Source organism: Aotus nancymaae, unplaced genomic scaffold (assembly GCF_030222135.1).
Source record: "Aotus nancymaae isolate 86718 unplaced genomic scaffold, 86718_ANA_hifiasm-v0.15.2.pri h1tg000064l_1, whole genome shotgun sequence".
Lineage (NCBI taxonomy): Eukaryota > Metazoa > Chordata > Mammalia > Primates > Aotidae > Aotus > Aotus nancymaae.
In genome coordinates, this window is record NW_026988479.1 from 6,904,156 (window position 1) to 6,926,930 (window position 22,775).

General features: G+C 38.5%; 1 protein-coding gene across 3 annotated transcripts in view; it reads right to left on the bottom strand.

Moving 5' to 3' along the window:
• The window catches only part of MEIKIN (meiotic kinetochore factor), a 104,548-nt gene that overhangs the window by 12,887 nt on the left and 68,886 nt on the right, over window positions 1-22,775 (bottom strand). For 2 of the 3 annotated variants that reach the window (XM_064366235.1, XM_064366234.1), the window contains exon 10: window positions 9,681-9,735. The exons of the other annotated variant lie outside the window; for it this stretch is intronic. In XM_064366235.1, the coding sequence (XP_064222305.1) occupies window positions 9,681-9,735 (55 nt within the window). The remainder of the gene's footprint in view (window positions 1-9,680; window positions 9,736-22,775) is intronic. 3 annotated transcript variants of the gene reach the window in all.

The window sequence follows — 22,775 nt, forward strand, 5'->3', positions numbered from 1 at the left end:
TGAAATGCTATGCGATTACTGAGGAGTGATTTACTTCCAATTATGTAATCACTTTTGGAATAGGTGTGAGGTGGTAATGTATGTTTTGTGTATTTGAAGTGGAGAGTTCTATAAATGTTTATTAAGTTTACTTGTTCCAGGTCTGAGTTCAAGTCCTGGATGTCTTTGTTAATTTTCTGTCTCGTTAATCTATAGAATCGTTAGCTCTTCTTGTTACATTGATCCTTTTGCCATTATGTAATGTCCTTCTTTGCCTCTTTTGATCTTTGTTGCTTTAAAGTCTATTTTATCAGAGGCGAGAATTGCATCTCCTACTTTTTATTTATTTGTTTATTTTTACTCTCTGGTTGGTAAATCTTCCTCCATCCCTTTGTTTTGAGTCTTTGTGTATTGTTGCATGTGAGATGGGTCTGGATGCAGCATACCGATGGGTTTTGACTTTTTATCCAATTTGAATATATATGAGTTTAATACTGCCATTTGATGCTAGCTGGCTGTTTTGCCCATTAGTTGGTGTAAATTTTTCATTGTGTTGATGCTCTTTGCTTTTTGATCTATTTTTGGAAAGGCTGATATTGGTTGTTCCTTTATATGTATAGTGCTTCTTTCAGAAGCTCTTGTAAAGCAGGCCTGGTGGTGGTGAAGTCTCTAAGTACTTGCTTGTTTGCAAAAGATTTAATTTTTCCTTCACTTGTAAAGCTTAGTTTGGCTGGATATGAAATTCTGGGTTGAAAGTTCTTTTCTTTAAGGATGTTAAATATTGGTCCCCACTCTTTTCTGGCTTGTAGGGTTTCTGCTGAGAGATCTGCTGTAAGTCTGATAGGTTTCCCTTTGTGGGTAACCTGACCTTTCTCTCTGGCTGCCCTTAGTATTTTCTCCTTTATTTCAACCCTAATAAATCTGGCGATTATGTACCTTGGGGTTGGTCTTCTTGAAGAATATCTTTGTGGTGTTCTCTGTATTACCTGGAGTTGAATATTACCCTGCCTTGCCAGGTTGGGAAAATTTTCCTGAATGATATCCTGAAGAGTATTTTCCAACTTGGATTCATTCTCTTCATCACATTCAGGTACACCTATCAAATGTAAATTAGGTCTTTTCATATAGTCCCATATTTCCTGGAGACTTTGCTCATTCCTTTTTATCTTTTTTTCTCCAATCTTGTCTTCTCGTTTCATTTCACTAAGCTGGTACTCGACATCTGATATCCTTTCTTCTGCTTGATCAATTTGACTGTTTAAACTTGTGCATACTTCAAGAAGTTCTCGTGTTGTGTTTTTCAGCTCCATCAATTCACTTATATTCCTCTCTAAATTGTCCATTCTCGTTAGCATTTTGTCAAACCTTTTCTCAAGGTCCTTAGTTTCTTTGCATTGGGCTGGAACAAGTTCTTTTAATTCACAGAAGTTTCTTATCACCCACGTTTTGAAACCTGCTTCTATTATTGGAACACACTCGTTCTCCATTAAGCCTTGTTCCGTTACTGATGAGGAATTGCGATCCCCTGTAGAGGGAGAGGCATTCTGATTTTGAGTATTCTCTGCCTTTTTAGGCTGGTTTCTTCCCTTCATTATATATTTATCCCCCTGTCATCTTTGTAATTACCGACTTTCTAACTAGGTCTCTGACCGGATGTCCAACTTGTTGATTCCCAGTGCCGAAATCTGAGCAATCCACTGTGCCGGCCAAAACAGCGGTGTTAAGATTGATGGTGCTTTCCTGCCCGGGAATCTCCAGATTCTGCACCAAGAACTGCCGTGCTAAGACACCAGCAAAACTGCCGCACCGGCCACAAGAGTCGCCCTGGAGACGCGTGGGGCTCCTCCGCTGGGAATCTCTTGGTCCGTGAGCAACAAAAATTCGTCTGAAAGTGTGGCATCCTCTCGTTCTCTGTGCTTTCACTGGGAGCTACGATCCCAAGCTGCTAGTGATCAGCCATCTTGGATCTCTCTCTCAAGTACCATATTTTGTTTACTCATCCATCTGTTGATGGACACTCAGGTTGCTTTCAAATCTTGGCTATTGTGAACAGTTCTGCAACAAACATGGGAGTGCAGCTATCTCTTTGGTATACAGATAAACATGGGAGTGCAGATATCTCTCTGATATACTTTCTTTTGGGTATATACCCAGCAGTGGGATTGCTGGATCACATGGTTGCTCTATTTTTAGTTTGCTTGTTTGATTTTTTTGCCAAGACAGAGTCTTGCTCTGTTGCCCAGGCTGGAGTGCAGTGGCACAATCTCGGCTCAATGCAAACTCCACCTCCTGTATTCAAGCAATTCTCCTGCCTAGCCCCCCAAGTAGCTGGGATTACAGGTGAGCACTGCCATGCTCAGCTAATTTTTGTAGGTTTAGTAGAGAGAGGGTTTCACCATGTTGGCCAGGCTGGTCTCAAACTCCTGACCCCCTGATCCATCCACCTTGGCCTCCCAAAGTGTTGGGATTACAGGCATGAGCCACTGCGCCCAGCCTATTTTTAGTTTTTTGAGGAACCTCCAAACAGTTCTCCATAGTGGTTGTGCTAATTGACAGTCCCACCAACAGTTTTAATAGGAGTTTCCTTTCTCCACATCCTCACTAGCAACTGTTATTGCCTGAGATTTGGATAAAAGTCATTTTAACTAGGGTGAAATAGTATCTCACTGCACTTTTGATTTGCATTTCTCTGATGGTCAGTGATGTTGAACACTTTTTTATATGCCTTTTTGCTATTTATATATTTCCTTTTGAGAAATGTCTTTTCAAATCTTTTCCCCATTTTTGAATCAGGTTATTAGATTGTTTCCTACAGAGGTGTTTGAGCCCCTGGTTATTAATCCCTTGCCAGATGGGTAGTTTGCAAATATTTTTTCTCATTCTGTGGGTTGTCTCTTGATGTTGTTGATTGTTTCCTTTGCTGCGCAGAAGCATTTTAACTTGATGTGATCCTATTTGTGCATTTTTGCTTTGATTGCCTGTGCTAATGGAGTATTATTCAATAAGTATTTCTCCAATGTTTCCTTGCAGTAGTGTCATAGTTTGAGGTCTTAAAGTATTTAATCCATTTAATTTTTTGTATAAGGTAAGAGGTAAGGATCAACTTTCATTCTTCTGCATATGGATATCCAGTTTTCCCAGTATTATTTACTGAAGAGACTGTCTTTTTCCCTTTGTCCTTTGTACCATTATGGAAAATGAGCTTACTGTAGATGTGTGAATTTACTCTGGGTTCCCTATTATTGCCACCTGGTCCCACCTTTGACAAGTGGGGATTACTATAATCCAAGGTGAGATTTGGGTGGGAACATAGAGACAAACCATATCAATAGCTTTGGCTATTCTGGATCTTTTGTGACTGCATATAAGTTTCAGAATTGTTTTTCCTATTTCTGTGAGGAATGTCATTGGTATTTTTACAGGGATTCCATTAAATTTGTACATTGCATTGAGTAATATGGATATTTTTTATAATATTGACTCTTCTAATCTATGAATGTGAAATACATTTCCATTTTTTAGTGTCCTCTCCAATTTCCTTCATGTTTTATAGTTTTCATTGTACAGATCTTTTACTTCTTTGGTTAAGTAAATTCCAGGATATTTATTTTTATCTGTGGCTATTGTAAAAGGGATTACCTTTTACATTTCTTTTTCAGATTGTTCACTGTTGGCATATAAAAATGCTACTGATTTTGGTATGTTGATTGTGTATCCTGCAACTTTCCTGAATTTATTTATCAATTCTAATAACTTTTTGGTGGAATTTTTAGTTTTTTCCAAGTATAAGATCACATTCTCTGTAAACAAAGATAATTTGACTTCTTCCTTTCCAATTTGGGTTCCCTTTCTTTCTTTCTCTTGTCTGACTCCTCTAGCTAGGATTTCCAACACTATGTTGAATAACAATGGGGAAAGTGAGCATCTTTATCTTGTTCCAGGTTTAAAAAGAAAGACTTTCAGTTTTTTCTCATGCAGTATGATACCAGCTGTGCATCTGTCATGTATGGCTTTTATTATGTTTGACAGAGCAGAAGCACCATCATCTTGCACAAACACTGCCACTTTAAGTTCCAGCTCCCTTTCTAGCCTCATGCATTTCAAGGAAATCACTTCTAACTACAAGCAGTCAGAAAGAGCAGACAGTAAAACACAGATAAGACAGCTCTGGCACAGAGGAAGGTGGGGGAAGGTCTCTTGGGTAACTACCAAACTTCATACAATGGGCCACAGTAAAACAGTGGAAGAATCATTACATCTCCTACTAAACTAACTCCTTTATCTTTATGTAATAACCTGCTTTGTCTTTTATTACAGTTTTTTCCTTTAAATCTGTTTTGTCTAAGTATAGCTTACTGCTCTTTTTTGGTTTCTATTGGCATAAAATACCTTTTTCCATCCCTTTATTTTCAGTTTGTGTGTATCTTTATAGCTAAAGTGTTCTTCTTGTAGGCAACAGATCACTGGATCTTGTTTTTCTTTTTAATCCATTCAGCCACTCTATGTCTTTTCATTGGAGAGTTTAGTCCATTTACATTCAATGTTGTTATTGATAATTAAGGATTTACTCCTGCAATTTTATTATTTGTTTTCTGGTAGACTGATGGTTTTCTCTTTATTTTTCCTTCCTTCCTGTCTTCCTTTTAGTGAAGATGATTTGCTCTTGCAGTACACTTGAATTTCTTGCTTTTTATTTTTTGTGTATCCATTATATGTTTTTTGATTTGTGGTTACTATAAAGCTTTCAAATATTATAACTTATTATTTTGAACTGATGACAACTTAACACTGATTTGCAAAACATGCAAAAGAATATGAAAACTCGATACTTTAACTTTGTCCCCTTGCTTTTTAACTTTTGTTTTCTCTTTATCTTTTATTATACTGTCTATGTCTTGAAAAGTTGTTGTAGTTATGATTTACTACTTTGCTGTTTAGTCTTTCTACTTAAGTCAAGAGAAGTTTACACACCATGATAAGAATGTTATACTATTCTGTGTTTTTCTCTGTGCTTACTATTACCAGTGAGTTTTCTACGTTTAGATGATTTCTTATTGTTTATTAACATAACATCTTTTTCTTTCAGCATGAAGAACTCCCTTTAGCATTTCCTATAGGAAAGGTCTGGTCTTGATGAAATCCCTCAGCTTTTGTTTATCTGTGGAGATCTCTATTTCTCCTTCATGCTTAAAGGATATTTTTGCCAGATATACCATTCTAGAGTAAAAGTTGTTTTCCTTTAGCACTTTAAATATGTCATCTCTCTCTCTCCCAGCCTGTAAGGTTTCTACTGTAAAGTTTGCTGCCAGATGTATTAGAGCTCTATTTTACATTACTTGTTTCTGTTTTCTTGCTGCTTTTCTTTATCCTTGACCTTTCAGAGTGTGATTACTAAATGCTTTGAGGCAGTCTTTGGATTAAATCTGCTTGGTGTTCTACAAACTCCTTGTCTTTGGATATTGATATCTTTCTCTATGATTGGGAAGTTCTGTTATTATCCCTTTGAATAAACTTTCTACCCCTATCTCTTTCTCTACCTCCCCTTTAAGACCAATAACTCTTAGGTTTGCCCTTTTGAGGCTATTTTCTAGATTTTTAGGTGTGCTTCATTCTTCATTCTTTCTTTTGTCTCCTCTGTGTCTTTTCAAATAGCCAGTCTTCAAGCTCACTAATTATTTTTTCTGTTTAATCAGTTCTGCTGTTAAGAGACTCTGATGCATTCTTAAGTATGCCAAATTGCAGTTTACATCTCCAGGATTTCTGTTTGATTCTTTTAAATTATTTGAATGCCTTTGTCTAATTTATCTGATAGAATTCTAAATTCCTTCTCTATATTATTTTGAATTTCCTCAAAACAACTATTTTGAATTCTCTGTCTGAAAAGTCATATATCTGTTCTCCAGGATTGGTCCCTGGTGCCTTATTTAGTTCTCCGGTGAGGTCATGATGCTGGTGCTTATAGATGTTCATCAATGTCTAGGCATTCAAGAATTAGGTATTTATTGTAGTCTTTACAGTCTGAGTTTGTTTATGCCTGTCCTTCTTGAGAAGGGTTCTTAGGTATTCCAAGGGACTTGGGCCCCAAGCCCAGTAACCCTGGTTTTTGCAGACTTGTAGCAGTACCACCTTGGTAGTGTTGGATAAGATCTAGAAAAATTATCTGGATTCCTAAGAGAGACTCTTGTTCTTTTCCCTTACTTTCTGCCTGTCTCAGGTAGTATCCTTATAGCAGTATGAGAATGGACTAACACAATGATAAAAAAACAAAAATGGGGAAAAGATTTGAAAAGACATTTCTCAAAAGGAAACATACAAATAGCAAAAAGGCATATGAAAAAGTGTTCAACATCATTTCGAGGAAATCTTACAGAGAGTAGAACAAAATGACAAAAGGATTTTAGAAAAAGATAGGAAGATGAGAAGGCCAATACAGGAAGCCCAACCTCCATATAACAGATGCTTAAAAAAAGAAAGAAGTAGAGATTATCAATGAAATAATTTTTATAATTTCCCCAAACCAAGGTGCATATTTTTCCAAATTAAAAGAATCCACCACGTTCTAACATATTACATAGAAAAAGACTCATACTAAAGCACATTTCAAAGAATCCATACCAGAGATGCAACACTTTCTCTGACTACAATGTAATTAAGTTGGAAGTGTACAACAAATATATAAGTTAAAAGTTCTCATACACTCAGAATTCTAAAATCCACATTTCTAAGGAACTCCTGGCTCAAAGGGAAAATCATAATGGAATTTAAAACTACATAAACCCAAATAATACTGAAATTATAACCTATAAAACTTGTTGGATAAAGCTAAACCAGTACTAAGCAATGTATAAAATAAGCTGAAAGGAAATAGAAAAAAAAAGTCAATAACGATAAAAGCAGAAACCACTGAAGCACATCATCATAAAATTTCAGAACACAAGGGACAAGGAGAAGATCCCTCTATCTTCCACAGAGAAATAGTTGATCATTAATAAAGGAGGAAAAATCAGCATGGTTTTCCAAAGCAACACTGAAAGCTAGAATCATAATAAAGTTATGGTGAAAAAAAATTATAAAACTCTCTAGCCAACTTAAAAAATCAAATATGTAGATGAAATAAAAACATTTTTGGTCATGAAAAGTCTCAATTTCTATATCATGTACCCTCTCATAGGAATCCAGTGGAAAATTAGCTCCAAAAAAAAAAGAAAGCCATGGGATGGGGAAAACAGAAGATTGGCAAAGCGAATTCTCAGGATGATGGTATGAGGAGATCCCAGGATGGGGCACAGAGGGCAACAGCACCCTATGTGAGAACAGGTCAGAATGCTTTGGAGAGATTTCCTTAGTAAACTGAAATTTGTGGTAAATTTGGTGAATCTGAAGATCTAAAGAAGCAATACAGGCAATCAGCAAAGAGTTTAGGATGGACTGGACAGAAAAATAAGAAAACAAGTGTTATGGGTTGAATTGTGTTCTCCCCAAAAAAGATATGTTGAAGTCCTAACCCCCAGTACTTGTGAAGGTGACCTTATTTGGAAATAGAGTCTCTGCAGATGAAATCAAGTTAAGATAAGGTTGTTAGGATGGGCTTTAATTTGACTGGTGTCCTTATAAGAAGAGGGAAATTTGAACACAGATGCAGACACACAAGGAGAACACATGCGAAGGCACAACAGCAAACAAAGGAGAAAGACAGTCATGTGAAGATAGGAGGTAGATATTGGAGTTATGCTGCCACAAGCCAAGAAATGCCTGAGTGTAACAGAAGACAGAAGACAGTGCCTCCCCTCAAGGCTGTTAAGGAAGCATGGCCCTGCCAACACCTTGATTTGAGACTTCTGGCCTCCACAACTGAAAGAATATATTTCTGTTGTTTTAAGAAACCATCTAGTTGTGGTTCTTTGTTACAGCATCTCTAGGTCATTAATACAAGAAGCAAACAAGATAATTTACTCTAGGAGAAACACACAAAAAAAGTGGTCACAGTTTCCCATATGCCATAAATTGGGTAGAATCTCCACTGATTTTAAGATTTATGAGACTGGTCACAGTGACTTATGCCTGTAATGTCAGCACTTTAGGAGACTGAGGTGGGTGGACTGTTTGATAACAGAAGTTCTAGGTCAGCCTGGGCAATGGGGTGAAACCCTGTCTCTACAATTAAAAAAAAAAAAATACGAAAATTAGCCAGGTGTGCTGACACATGCCTGTAGTCCCAGCTACTTGGGAGGCTGAGGTGGGAGGATCAACTGAGCCTGGGAGGTCGAGGCTACAGTGAGTCATTATCATGTCTCTGCACTCCAGCCTGGGCAACAGAGTGACATCCTGTCTGAAAAATAAAAAAAGATTTATGAAACAGAAAACAAAACGAAACAGAAAACAAAACAAAACAAAACAAACTTAAAGACTATTTGCATTGCAAAAGAAAGTAAATGAAACTAGGCAATGATCAGAGATATAACAGAAAATGAGCTTAACATATTTTCAAAAGAAAGATATCTGCTCATCAAGATTCTCATCTTCCTTTTGGTTATAAAGTTTTTCACCTGACCACAGAAGTAAGCAAGTGACCCAGGATTAGCCAATTACAGTTTACCATTTCCCTGACAATGACAATTGGTCCAAAATGCAGGCACGTGACACAGTCAAAGCTAACTGGAGCCCATAACCAGGACTGAAAAATATAAACACCTTGAAAGAAACCACTCCCCTTCAATCTAGTCTATGATAAAGTAAGCCGTAAGAGATGGGTGGAAATATGTTTCTTGGGTGGAAGCCCAAAAAAATGAAGTAAATCAAAGATAGGTTAAGATTTTAAAAACAAGAACAAACAAAACCTAGAAGTTTGAGGAGGACTTTGGGTTTTGTTTTGTTTTTGTTTTTGTTTTCTCTGGAGACAGAGTCTCATTCTGTAACTGAGGCAGGAGTGCAATGGTGCGATCTCAGCTCGCTGCAACTTTCACCTCCTGGGTTCAAGTGATTCTCCTGCCTCAGCCTCCAGAGTAGCTGGGACTACAGGTGTGCACCACTGCACCCGGCTATTTTTGTATTTTTAGAAGAGTCGGGGTTTTGACATGTTGGCCAGAAAGGTCTTGAATTCCTGAGCTCAGGTGATCCACCTGTGTTGGCCTTCCAAAGTGCTAGGATTACAGGCATGAATTGAAGAAGACTTTCTAACAACATCCACTAAAGTTTGGATTTAACACTCTCCTTCCCATTTGTACGAGTCAATAAATCCTCTTTTGGCCAGGTATGGTGGCTCATACCTATAATTCCAACACTTTGGGAAGCCAGGGCAGTAGGACTGCTTGAGGACAGGAGTTTGAGACCAGTCTGGGCAACAAAGTAAGACCACTGTCTTAACAAAAAAAAAATTAAAAATTAGCCAGTCATGGTACCACATGCTTGTAGTCCTAGCTATTCAGGAGGCTGAAGTGGGAGGACTGCTTAAGCCCAGGAGTTTGAGATTACAGTGAACTATATCACATCACTGTGCTCCAGCCTGGGTGATAGAGCAAGATCGTGTCTCAATCAATCAATCAATCAGGAAGTCAAAATCCTCCTTTTACACTATTTATTTTTGGCTTACACTCTTTGAGGGTTTTTTTTTTTTTGTGATAGCAACTGTATTAGTCTGTTTTCATGCTGCTAATAAAGACATACCTGGGACTAGGAAGAAAAAGAGATTTAACTGGACTTACAGTTCCACATGGCTGGGGGAGGCCTCAGAATCATGGAAGGAGGTGAAAGATAATTCTTACATCGTGGCAGCAAGAGAAAATGAGGAAGAAGCAAGCACAAAAATCTCTGATAAATCCATCAGATCTCGTAAGCTTTATACACTATCACAAGAACAGCATGGGAAAGACTGGCCCCCATGATTCAATTACCTCTCCCTGGATCCCTCCCACAACACATGGGAATTCTGGGAGATATAATTTGAGATTCAGGTGGGGACACAGTCAAACCATATAATTCTGCCCCTGGCCCCTCCAAGTCTCATATCCTCACATTTCAAAGTCAATCATGCCTTCCCAACAGTCCTCCAAAGTCTTAACTCATTTCAGCCAAAAGTCCACAGTACAAAGTCTCATCTGAGACAAGGCAAGTCCCTTCCCACCTATGAGCCTGTAAAATCAAAGGCAAGCTAGTTACTTCCTAGATACAATGGGGGTATAGGCATTGGGTAAATACAGCCATTCCAAATGGGAGAAATTGGCCAAAACAAAGGGGTTATAGGGCCCATGCGAGTCCAAAATCATGCAGGGTGGTCAAATTTTAAAGCTCCAAAATAACCATTTTTTAAAAAAATTTTAACTTTTATGTATTTATTTACTTCACTTTATTTTTTAAGTTCTATTTACCTTTTTAAAATTTTTATTTATTTATTTTTTATTTTTAAAAATATATATATTTTGTTGCACTTTAGGTTGTTGGGTATATGTGAAGAACATGTAAGATTGTTGCATAGGTACATACATGGCAATGTCGTTTGCTGCCTCCATCCCCATCACCTATATCTGGCATTTCTCCCCATGTTATCCCTCCCCAACTCCCCACCCCCTGCTGTCCCTCCCCTAGTCCTCCTCAACAAACCTCAGTGTGTGATGCTCCCTTCCCTGTGTCCATGTGTTCTCATTGTTCAACACCCACCTATGAGTGAGAACATGCGGTGTCTGATTTTCTGTTCTTGTGTTGGTTTGCTGAGAATGATGGTTTCCAGGTTCATCAATGTTCCTACAAAGGACACGAACTCATCCTTTTGTATGGCTGCGTAGTATTCCATGGTGTATATGTGCCACATTTTCCCTGTCCAGTCTATCATCGATGGGCATTTGGGTTGATTCCAGGTCTTTGCTATTGTAAACAGTGCCACAACAAACATACATGTGCATGTGTCTATATGATAGAACGATATATAATCCTTTGGATATATACCCAGTAATGAGATTGCTGGGTCAAATGGAATTAATATTTATAGACCCTTGAAGAATCACCACACTGTCTTCCACAATGGTTGAACTAACTTACACTCCCACCAACAGTGTAAAAGTGTTCCTATTTCTCCACATCCTCTCCAGCATCTGTTGTCTCCAGATTTTTTTTTTTTTTTTTTTGAGGTGGAGTTTCGTGTTGTTAGCCAGACTGGAGTGCAATGGTGCAATCTTGGCTCACCACAACCTCCGCCTCCTGGGTTCAAGCAATTCTCCTGCCTCAGCCTCCCGAGTAGCTGGGATTACAGGCGCACACCACCATGCCCAGCTAATTTTTGTATTTTTAGTAGAGACAGGGTTTCACCTTGTTGACCAGGATGGTCTCGATCTCTTGACCTCGTGATCCACCTGCCTCGGCCTCCCAAAGTGCTGGGATTATAGGCGTGAGCCACTGTGCCTGGCAGTCTCCAGATTTTTTAATGATCGCCATTCTAACTGGCGTAAGATGGTATCTAAATGTGATTTTGATTTGCATTTCTCTAATGACCAGTGATGATGAGCATTTTTTCATATGTTTGTTGGCCTCATATATGTCACCCACTTTTGAACGGGTTTGTTTGTTTTTTTCTTGTGAATCTGTTTTAGTTCTTTGCAGATTCTGGATATTAGCCCTTTGTCAGATGGGTAGATTGCAAAAATTTTTTCCCATTCTGTTGATTGCTGGTTCACTCTAATGATTGTTTCTTTTGCTGTGCAGAAGTTCTGGAGTTTAATTAGATCCCATTTGTCTATTTTGGCTTTTGTTGCCAATGCTTTTGGTGTTTTAGTCATGAAGTCCTTGCCTATGCCTATGTCCTGAATGGTTTTGTCTAGGTTTTCTTCTATGGTTTTTATGCTGTTAGGTCTTAAGTCTTTAATCCATCTGGAGTTAATTTTAGTGTAAGGTGTCAGGAAGGAGTCCAGTTTCTGCTTTCTGCACATGGCTAGCCAGTTTTCCCAACATCATTTATTAAACAGGAAATCCTTTCCCCATTCCTTGTTTTTGTGAGGTTTGTCAAAGATCAGATGGTTGTAGACATGTGGCATTGCCTCTGAGGCCTCTGTTCTGTTCCATTGGTCTATATCTCTGTTTTGGTACCAGTACCATGCTGTTTTGATTACTGTAGCCTTGTAGTAGAGTTTGAAGTCAGGTAGTGTGATGCCTCCAGTTTTGTTCTTTTTGCTTAGAATTGACTTGGCTATGCAGGCTCTCTTTTGGTTCCATATGAAGTTTAAGGTGTTTTTTTTCCAGTTTTGTGAAAACGGTCATAGGTAGCTTGATGGGGATAGCAATGAATCTATACATTCTTTTGAGCAGTATGGCCATTTTCACAATATTAATTCTTCCTAACCATCAGCATGGAATGTTTTTCCATCTGTTTGTGTCTTCTCTTATTTCCTTGAGCAGTGGTTTGTAGTTCTCCTTGAAGAGGTCCTTTACATCCTTTGTTAGTTGTATTCCTAAGTATTTTATTCTCTTTGTGGCAATTATGAATGGCAGTTCATTCTTGATTTTGCTCTCTTTAAGTCAGTTATTGGTGTATAGGAATGCTTGTGATTTCTGCACATTGATTTTGTATCCTGAGACTTTGCCAAAGTTGCTTATCAGTTTCAGGAGATTTTGGGCCGAGATGATGGGGTCTTCTAAATATACAATCATGTCTTCTGCAAATAAAGACAATTTGACTTCCTCCTTTCCTAATTGAATACACTTTATTTCTTTTTTCTTGCCAGATTGCTCTGGCTAGAACTTCCAATTTTCTATTGAATAGGAGTGGTGAGAGAGGGCATCCTTGTCTAGTGCCAGATTTCAAAGGGAATGCTTCCAGTTTTTGCCCATTCAGTATGACATTGGCTGTGGGTTTGTCATAAACAGCTTTTATTATTTTGAGATACGTTCCATCGATACCTAGTTTATTGAGGGTTTTTAGCATAAAGGGCTGTTGAATTTTGTCAAAGGCCTTCTCTGCATCTATTGAGATAATCATGTGGTTTTTGTCTTTGGATTTGTTTATGTGGTGAATTACGTTTATAGACTTGTGTATGTTGAACCAGCCTTGCATCCCTGGGATGAAGCCTACTTGATCATGATGGATAAGCTTTTTGATGTGATGTTGCAATCAGTTTGCCAGTATTTTATTGAAGATTTTAGCATCTATGTTCATCATGGATATTGGTCTGAAGTTTTCTTTTCTTGTTGAGTCTCTGCCGGGTTTTGGTATCAGCATGATGTTGGTCTCGTAAAATGATTTGGGGAGGATTCCCTCTTTTTGGATTGTTTGGAATAGTTTCAGAAGGAGTGGTACCAGCTCCTCTTTGTATGTCTGGTAGAATTCACCTTGAACCCATTTGGACCTCAGCTTTTTTTGGTTGGTAGGCTATTAATTGTTGCCTAAACTTCAGCCCTTGTAATTGGTCTATTCAGGGTTTTCACTTCTTCCTGGTTTAGGCATGGGAGGGTGCAAGTGACCAGGAATTTATCCATTTCTTCCAGATTTACTGGTTTATGTGCATAGAGTTGTTTGTAGTAATCTCTGATGCTAGTTTGTATTTCTGTAGAATCAGTGGTGATTTCCCCTTTATTGTTTTTTATTGCATCTATTTGATTCTTCTCTCTATTCTTTTTTATTAATCTGGCTAGTGGTTTATTTTGTTGATCTTTTCCAAACACCAGCTCCTGGATTCACTGATTTTTTGAAGGGTTTTTTGTGTCTCTATCTCCTTCAGTTCTGCCCTGATCTTAGTTATTTCTTGTCTTCTGCTAGCTTTTTAGTGTTTTTGATCTTGCACCTCTAGCTCTTTCAATTTTGATGATAGAGTGTCAATTTTAGATCTTTCCTTGCTTCTCATGTGGGCATTTATTGCTATATATTTTCCTCTAGATACTGCTTTAAATGAGTCCCAGAGATTCTGGTATGTTTTGTCTTCATTCTCAATGGTTTTGAAGAACATCTTTATTTCTGCCTTCATTTCATTGTTTATCCAGTCAACATTCAAGAAACAGTTGTTCAGTTTCCATGAAGCTGTGTGGTTCTGAGTTAGTTTCTTAATCTTGAGTTCTAATTTGATTGTACTGTGGTCTGAGAGACCGTTATGATTTCTGTTCTTTTGCATTTGCTGAGGAGTGATTTACTTCCAATTATGTGGTCAATTTTAGAGTAAGTGTGATGTGGTGCTGAGAAGAATGTATATTCTGTGGATTTGGGGTGGAGAGTTCTGTAAATATCTATTAGGTTTGCTTGGTCCAGATTTGAGTTCAAGTCCTGGATATCCTTGTTAATTTTCTGTCTCATTGATCTGTCTAATATTGATAGTGGAGTGTTAAAGTCTCCCACTATTATTGTGTGGGAGTCTAAGTCTCTTTGTAGGTCATTAAGAACTTGCTTTATGTATCTGGGTGCTCCTGTATTGGGTGCCTATATATTTAGGATCCTTAGCTCTTCTTGTTGCATTGATCCTTTTACCATTGTGTAATGCCCTTCTTTGTCTCTTTTGATCTTTGTTGGCTTAAAGTCTATTTTATCAGAGACTAGGATTGCAACTCCTGCTTTTTTTCTCTCCATTTGCATGGTAAATCTTCCTCCATCCCTTTATTTTGAGCTTATGTGTATCCTTGCATGTGAGATGGGTTTCCTGGATACAGTACAGCAATGGGTTTTGGCTTTTTATCCAATTTGCCAGTCTGTGTCATTTGATTGGGGCATTAAGCCCATTTACATTTAGGGTTAATATTGTTATGTGTGAATTTGATCCTGCCATTTTGATGCTAGCTGGTCATTTTGCCCATTAGTTGACACAGTTTCTTCATTGTGTCAATGCTCTTTACCATTTGGCACGTTTTTGGAGTGGCTGGTACTGGTTGTTCCTTCTATGTTTAGTGCTTCTTTCAGGAGCTCTTGCAAGGCAGGCCTGGTGGTGAAGAAATCTCTCAGCAATTGCTTGTTCATAAAGGATTTTATTTCTCCTTTGCTTATGAAGCTTAGTTTGGCTGGATATAAAATTCTGGGTTGAAAGTTTTTTTCTTTAAGGATGTTGACTATTGGCCCCCACTCCCTTCTGGCTTGTAGGGTTTCTGCTGAGAGATCCACTGTGAGTCTGATAAGCTTCCTTTGCGACTAACCCGACCTTTCTCTCTGGCTGCCCTTAGCATTTTTTCCTCCATTTCAACTGTGGTGAATCTGTCGAATATATGCCTTGAGGTTGCTCTTCTTGAGGAACATCTTTGTAGTGTTCTCTGTGTTTCCTGGACTTGAATATTGGCCTGCCTTGCTAGGTTGGGGAAGTTCTCCTGGATAATATCCTGAAGAGTGTTTTCCAGCTTGGATTCATTCTCTCCATCACATTCAGGTACATCTATCAAATGTAGATTAGGTCTTTTTACATAATCCCATATTTCTTGGAGGCTTTGTTCACTTCTTTTCACTTTTTTTTCTAATCTTGCCTTCTTGTTTTATTTCATTGAGTTGATCTTCAGTCTCTGATATCCTTTCTTCCACTTGGTCAATTCAGCTATTGAAACTTGTGTATGCTTCGTGAAGTTCTCATGTTGTGTTTTTCAACTCCATCAGTTCATTTATATCCATTTGTAAGCTGTTTATTCTCATTAGCATTTCGTAAAACCTTTTTTCAAAGTTCTTAGTTTCTTTGCATTGGGTTAGAACATGTTCTTTTAGCCCAGAGAAGTTTGTTATTACCCACTTTCTGAAGCCTGTTTCTGTCAGTTCATCAGACTCATTCTTCATCCAGCCTTATTCTCTTGCTGGTGAGGAGTTGTGATTCCTTGGAGGAGGAGAGGCATTCTGGTTTTAGGTGTTTTCATCCTTTCTGTGCTGATTTCTTCCTATCTTTGTGGATTTATCTACCTGTGATCTTTGTAGTTCATGACTTTTGGATGGGGTCTCTAAGTGGACGTCCTTTTTGTTGATGATGAAGTTATTTCTTTCTGTTTTTTATTTTTCCTTCTAACGCCAGGCTCCTCTGCTGTAGGACTGCTGGAGGTCCACTCCAGACCATGCTTGCCTGGGGATCACCTGCAGTGGCTGCAGAACAGTAAGGGTTGCTGCCAGTTTCTTCTTCTGTTATCTTTGTCCCAGAAGGATATCCACCAGATATCAGCCTGAGCTCTCCTTCATGAGGTGTCTCTTTGGATTTATGGGGTGGGGGAACTGCTTGTGCAGTCTGTCCCTTATAGGAGCTCAAGTGCTGAGCTGTGAGCTCTGTTGTTCCATTCAGAGCTGCTGGGCAGGTACATTTAAGTCTGCTGCAGTGGAGCTCATAACCACCTTTTTTTCCCTGGTGCTCTGTCCTGGGAAGGTGGGGCTTTATTTATACTTTCCTGATGTGCTGCTGCCTTTTTTCAGAGATGCTCTGCCCAGCAAGGAGGTAGCCTAGTCACAGTCTGCCAGCAGAGGTGTTGCTGAGCTGCCATGGGCTTTGCCCAGTTGCTGTGTGAACTTCCTTGCAGTTGTGTTTATAGAGGTATAGTTAGAACTGCCTCAGTAATGGTGGGCTGTCTCTGTAATGGCAGACTATCTCGGTAATGGCAGGCTGCCTCGGTAATGGTGGACTGCCTCAGTAATGGTGGACTGCCTTGGTAGTGGTAGACCGCCTCAGTAATGGCTGACGCCCTTTCCCCCACAGAGCTGGACCATCCTGGGTCCAGCTGTGCTTGCTGTGAAACTCTCAGTCCAGAGCGTTTCAGATTGCTGGTGCTTGTGGGTGTGGGACCCGCCAAGCCAGATCACCTGGCTTCCTGTTTCAGCCCCCTTGTTTTCAGTTGAATGGGCAACTCTGTCTCCCAGGCATCCCAGGCACCAATTGAAATGGCACCCAAATTTGGGTGAGTTTTTGTGCAGAGACCCACTGCACCAGCTGAAACAGCTGTGCTGGAGACTCATGGCACTTTTCCACGTGGAAATCTCCTGGTCTGTGGGCAGTAAAAATTCATTTGGAAAGGCGATGATCCCTTACCCTCTGTGTTCTGATTGGGAACTGCACTCCAGAGCGGTTCCTATTTGGCCATCTTGAATCGTCCTCACCAAAATGATCTTTTTTGATGCCAGGTCCCACATCCAGGTCACACTGATGCAAAAGGTGGGTTCCCATGGTCTTGCACAGCTCCACCCCTGTGGCTTTCCAGAGTATAGACTTTCTCCTGGCTGCTTTTATGGGTTGGCGTTGAATGCCTGCAGCTTTTCCAGGTGCACAGTGCAAGCTGTCGGTGGATCTACCATTCTGGGGTCTAGAGGACAGTGATCCTCTTCTCACAACTCCACTAGGCAGTGCCTCAGTAGGGATTATGTGAGGGGGAAACAACCCTATATTTCCCTTCTGCACTGCCCTAGAAGTGAGAATCCTTCCCCTGCAGCAAAATTCTGCCTGGGCATCCAGGTGTTTCCATATATCTTTTGAAATCTAAGCGGAGGTTCCCAAACCTCAATTCTTGACTTCTGTGCACCCACAGACTCAACATTGTGTGGAAGCTGCCAAGGCTTGAGGCTTGCACCATCTGAAGCCTGCCCAAGCTCTACATTGACCCCTTTCAGCTACAGCTACAGCAGCTAAGATGCAGGGCACCAAGTCTCGAGGCTGCACACAGCATGGGGATCCTGGGCCTGACTTAGGAAACCACTTTTTCCTCCTAGGTCTCCAGGCCTACGATGGGAGGGGCTGCAATGAAGACCTCTGATAAGCCCTGGAGACATTTTCCCCAGTATCTTGGGGATTAACATTTGGCTCCTTGTTACTTATGCAAATTTCTGCAGCCAGCTTGAATTTCTCCTCAGAGAATGGGATTTTCCTTTCTATCACATTGTCAGGCTCCACCCTTTTCAAACTTTTATGCCCTGACTCTCTTTTAAAACCAAATGCTGGCAGGACATGGTGGCTCACGCCTGTAATCCCAGCACTTTGGGAGGCCAAGACAGGAGAATCACAAGTCAAGAGATCGAGACCATCTTGGCCAACATGGTGAAACCCCATCTGTACTAAAAATACAAAAATTAGCTGGGTGTGTTGGCAGACACCTGTAGTCCCAGCTACTCAGGAGGCTGAGGCAGGAGAATCACTTGAACCTGGGAGGTGCAGGTTGCAGTGAGCCAAGACTGCACCACTGCACTCCAGCCTGGTGACAGAGTGAGACTCCGTCTCAAAAAACAAACAAACAAACAAACAAACAAACAAAAAACAGAATGTTTTTAATAGCACCCAAGTCACCTCTTGAATGCTTTGCTACTTAGAAATTTCTTCTGCCAGATACCCTAAATCATCTCTCTCAAGTTCAAAGTTCCACACATCTCTAGAGTAGGGTTAAAATGCTGCCAGTCTCTTTGCTAATTTGCCAAAACATAACAAGAGTCACCTTTGCTCTAGTTCCCTACAAGTTCTTCATCTCCATCTGAGACCACCTCAGTCTGGGTCTTACTGTTCATATCACTATCAGCATTTTTGTCAAAGCCATTCAACAAGTTTCTAGGAGGTTCCAAACTTTCTGACATTTTCCTGTCTTCTTCTCAGCTCTCCAAACTGTTCCAACCTCTCCCTGATACCCAGCTCCACAGTTGCTTCCACATTTTGGGGTATCTGTTCAGCAACACCCCACTCTTTGGTATCAATTTACTCTATTAGTCCATTTTCACTCTGCTCAAAAAGACATACCCGAGACTTGGAAGAAAAAGAGGTTTAATTGGACGTACAGTTCCACATGACTTGGGAGGCCTTAGAATCATGACAGGAGGCAAAAGGCACTTCTTACATGGTGGCTAGAGAAAATGAGGAAGAAGCAAATGCAGAAACCCCTGATAAACCCATCAGATCTTGTGAGACTTACTCACTATCATGAGAATAGCACCAGAAAGACCAGCCCCCATGATTCAATTACTTCTCCCTGGGTCCCTCCCAGACAACACATGGGAATTCTGGGACATACAATTCAAGTTGAAATTTGGGTGGGGACATAGCCAATCCATATCAGTAACCAAAGAAACCTCTGAAATATAACAACAAATTAATGTCTACCAAGTTCTAAGAAGAAAACCCAAGATTTTTATATTTATCTTTCCTTTGTCTGTACACAAAGATATCCTCAGATAATAAAAACTCCTAAAGTTAATCACTGCATTCTTCATGATGTAAGAGCTAGTATTATTGCAACATTGGTTGGTAACTCACATTTTATTTTCATAATTTAAAAGACTGAAGTGTTTAAAAGTATAATTGTCTGGGTACGGTAATCCCAGTACTTTGGGAATTAAGGCAGGCAGATCACTTCAGCCCAGGAGTTTTAGAGACCAGCCTGAGAAACATGACAAAACCCTGTCTCTACAAAAAAACACAAAATTAGCTGGACATGGTGGTGCACGCCTGTAGCCCCACCTACTCAGGAAGCCAAATTGAGAGGATATCTTGAGCCTGGGAGGCAGAGGTTGCAGTGAGTGTGCCACTGCACTCCAGCGTGGGCAATACAGTAAGTTTCCACCTCAAAAAATTTATTAATTTATGTTTTAAGACATCTGATGTATAAAATGTTAAAATCATCATCTGAAAGGGGTGGGACAGAGATATAAAGGGGCAAAGTTTTTGCATGTCATTGAAGTTAACCATAAATTCAAATTAGAGTATCATAACTTTAGACTGCTAAAGGTAACCCCTCTGGTTACTACAAAGAAAATAGCTACAGAATGTACACAAAAGGAAATAAGAAATAAATTCAAATACTTCACTACAAAAAATCAATTAACCACAAAAGAAGACAGTAATGTAGAAAGTGAAGGGCAAGAAAGATAAAGGCATATAGGGAACAATGAGCAAAATGACAAAAATAAGTCTGTCCTTATCAGTAAGTATTTTAAATAAATGAATTAAATTATCCAATAGAAAAACTGGGATGGGCAGAATGGATAAAAACATATGCTATATGCTCTTTATAAGAGACTCACTTTATATCCAAAGACATAAATAAATTGAAAGAATAAGATAAGATACTCCATGCAAATAGTAACCAAAAAAGATCAGGGGCAGCTCTAATAATATCAGATAAAGTTTCAACCAAAAGGTTATAAGAGACAAAGATGAACATTATATATTAATAAAAGACTCAAGAGAGCAAGAACATATAACAATTATAAACATTTACACAATGAATGACAGACCATCAAAATATATGAAGCAAAAACTGACAGAACTGAAGGGAAAAACAGACAATTCTATAATTATAGCTGATGACTTCAAAACCTCCCTCTCAATAACCAATAGAATAACCAGACAGAAGGGAATAAGAAAATAGAGAACTTAACATAATAAATCAAATTACATGTAACATATAGACAGAACAATCTTTCAAATAAAAGCATATATATTCTTCTCAAGTGCACATGGAATATTTTACAGGATAGACCATGTATCAGGCCATAAATTAAGTCTCAATATATTTCAAAAAATAGATATCATACAAAGTATTTTGTCTGACCAAAATAGAATGAAGTCATAAATAAAAAACAGAAGTAAAACTAGAAAATTCACCAAACTGTGAAAATTAAAGAACATGGTCTTAAACACCAGTGGGCCAAAGAAGAAATCACAAGGGAAATTAGAAAATACTTAGAGACAAATGAAAACAAAAATACCACATACCCAAATTTACAGGATTTAGTAAAAGCAGTGCTAAGAGGGAAATTTATAGCTATAAATGCTTAAATTAAAAAACAAGAAATGTCTCAAATCAACAACCTAACTTTACAACTTAAGGAACTGGAAAAGAAGAACAATCTAAACCCAAGGCTAGCAGAAGGATGGAAATAATAAAGATTAGAGCAGACATAAACAAGATAAAAAATAGAAAATAAAGAACACAAATAAAACAAAAAATTGGTTCTTTGAAAATAGCAACAAAACTGACAAACCTTTAGCTAAAAATATGAATAAAAAGGGAAAGAAGACTTAAAATCATGAAAATCAGAAGTGAAAGTTGTGACATTACTACCAATTCTACTCAAAAAAGGATTACAAGAGAATTATGAACAATAGTATGCCAACAAATTTGATAACCTAGATGAAATAAACAAATACCTATAAACACAAAACCTATCAACACTAAATCACGTAGAAACAGAAAACTAGACTAGACCTATAGAACTAGTAAGGAGATTGAATCAGTAATGAAAAATCTCCCAACAAGGAAAAGCCCTGATTCTGTTGGCTTCCCTGGTGAATTCTATCAAACACTTAAAGAATTAATACCAATACTTCTCTAACTTTCCAAAAAACTAAAGAGAAAGAAACCATTCATAACTTATTCTGAGACCAGCATTATCCAAAGTCAAACAAAGTGTCTTTCCTGGACACTACAAGAAAAGAAAACTATAGGCCAATATTCATTATGAACATTGAACCAAAAATTCTCAACAAATTACTAGAAAACCGAATTCAGCAGCATATTAAAAGGATTATAGACCATGACTAAATGGGTTTTATTCCTGGAATGCAAGGATGGTTCAATATACAAAAACCAATTAATGTTTCTGCTTAATTTGGCAAAATTTTTTTAAAAAATCAATCACTGTAATATGCCACATAGAATAAACGGAAAGAAACATGCAATCTTCTCAATTGATGCCAAAAAAGCATTTGACAATATTCAATATCCCAATACCATTTTGTGATAAAAACAATAAAGTGGGAATTGAAGAAACTATTCCAACATAATAAAAGCCACTGATATGGTTTGGATTCATGTCTCTCCCCATATCTAATGTTGAATTGTAATCCCTAGTGTTGGGAGGTGGGGCCTGGTGAGAGGTGACTAGATCATGGGAGTGGTACTCCATTGGGGGTGGTCCCCAATGGTTTAGCATCATGCCTTTGTAGCTGTTCTAGTGAGGGAGTTATTGTGAGATCTTGCTGTTTAAAAGTGTGTGGCACCTTCCCATTTTCTCTCTTCCTCCTGCTCTGGTCATGTAAGATGCCTTGCTCCCCTTTTGCCTTTCACCATAATTGAAGCTTCTTGAGGCTTCTCCAGAAGCAGATGCCAGAATCATGCTTCCTGTACAGCTTGAGGAACCATAAGTAACCTCTTTTCTTTATACAAAGAAATCTCTTTTCTTTATAAATTACCCAGTCTCAAGTATTTCTTTATTGCAATGTGAAAATAAACTAATATGGCCATATATAAAAACCCCACAGTAAATATCACATTCAGTGGTGAAAGATGTAAAGCTTTTCCTCTAAGATGAGGAAAAAGACAAGGATGTCTGCATTTTCAACATACTACTGATAGTTCTAGCCAGAGCAATTAGGCAAGAAAAAGAAATAAAAGGCATCCAAATTGTAAAGCAAGAAGTAAAATTATTTCTGTTCACAGATAACATGTTATCATTGTGGAAAACCCTAAAGATTGAATTAAAAATTGTTAGAATAAATGAATTCAGCAAATTAGCAGGACACAAAGTCAAAACACAAAAACCAGGTGAATTTCTACATATTAACAGTGAGCAATCTGAAAATAAATTACAATTCAATTCATAATAGCATCCAAAAGAATATATAGAAATTAACCAAATAAGTCAAAGACCTACACGATGAAAACTACAAAACATTTGGTGAAATAAATTAAAGAAGACATAAATAAATGAAAACACATCCCATGTTTATGGATTGGAAGATGTAATACTGTTAAGATGCCAATACTACCCAGGGTGACCTACAGATTCCATTCAATCTCTACCAAAAACCCAATGATTTTTTTTTGCAGAAACAGAAAAACCCATCTTAAAATTCACATGGAATCTCAAGGGATCCTGAATAGTAAAAACAATAATGAAAAAGAAG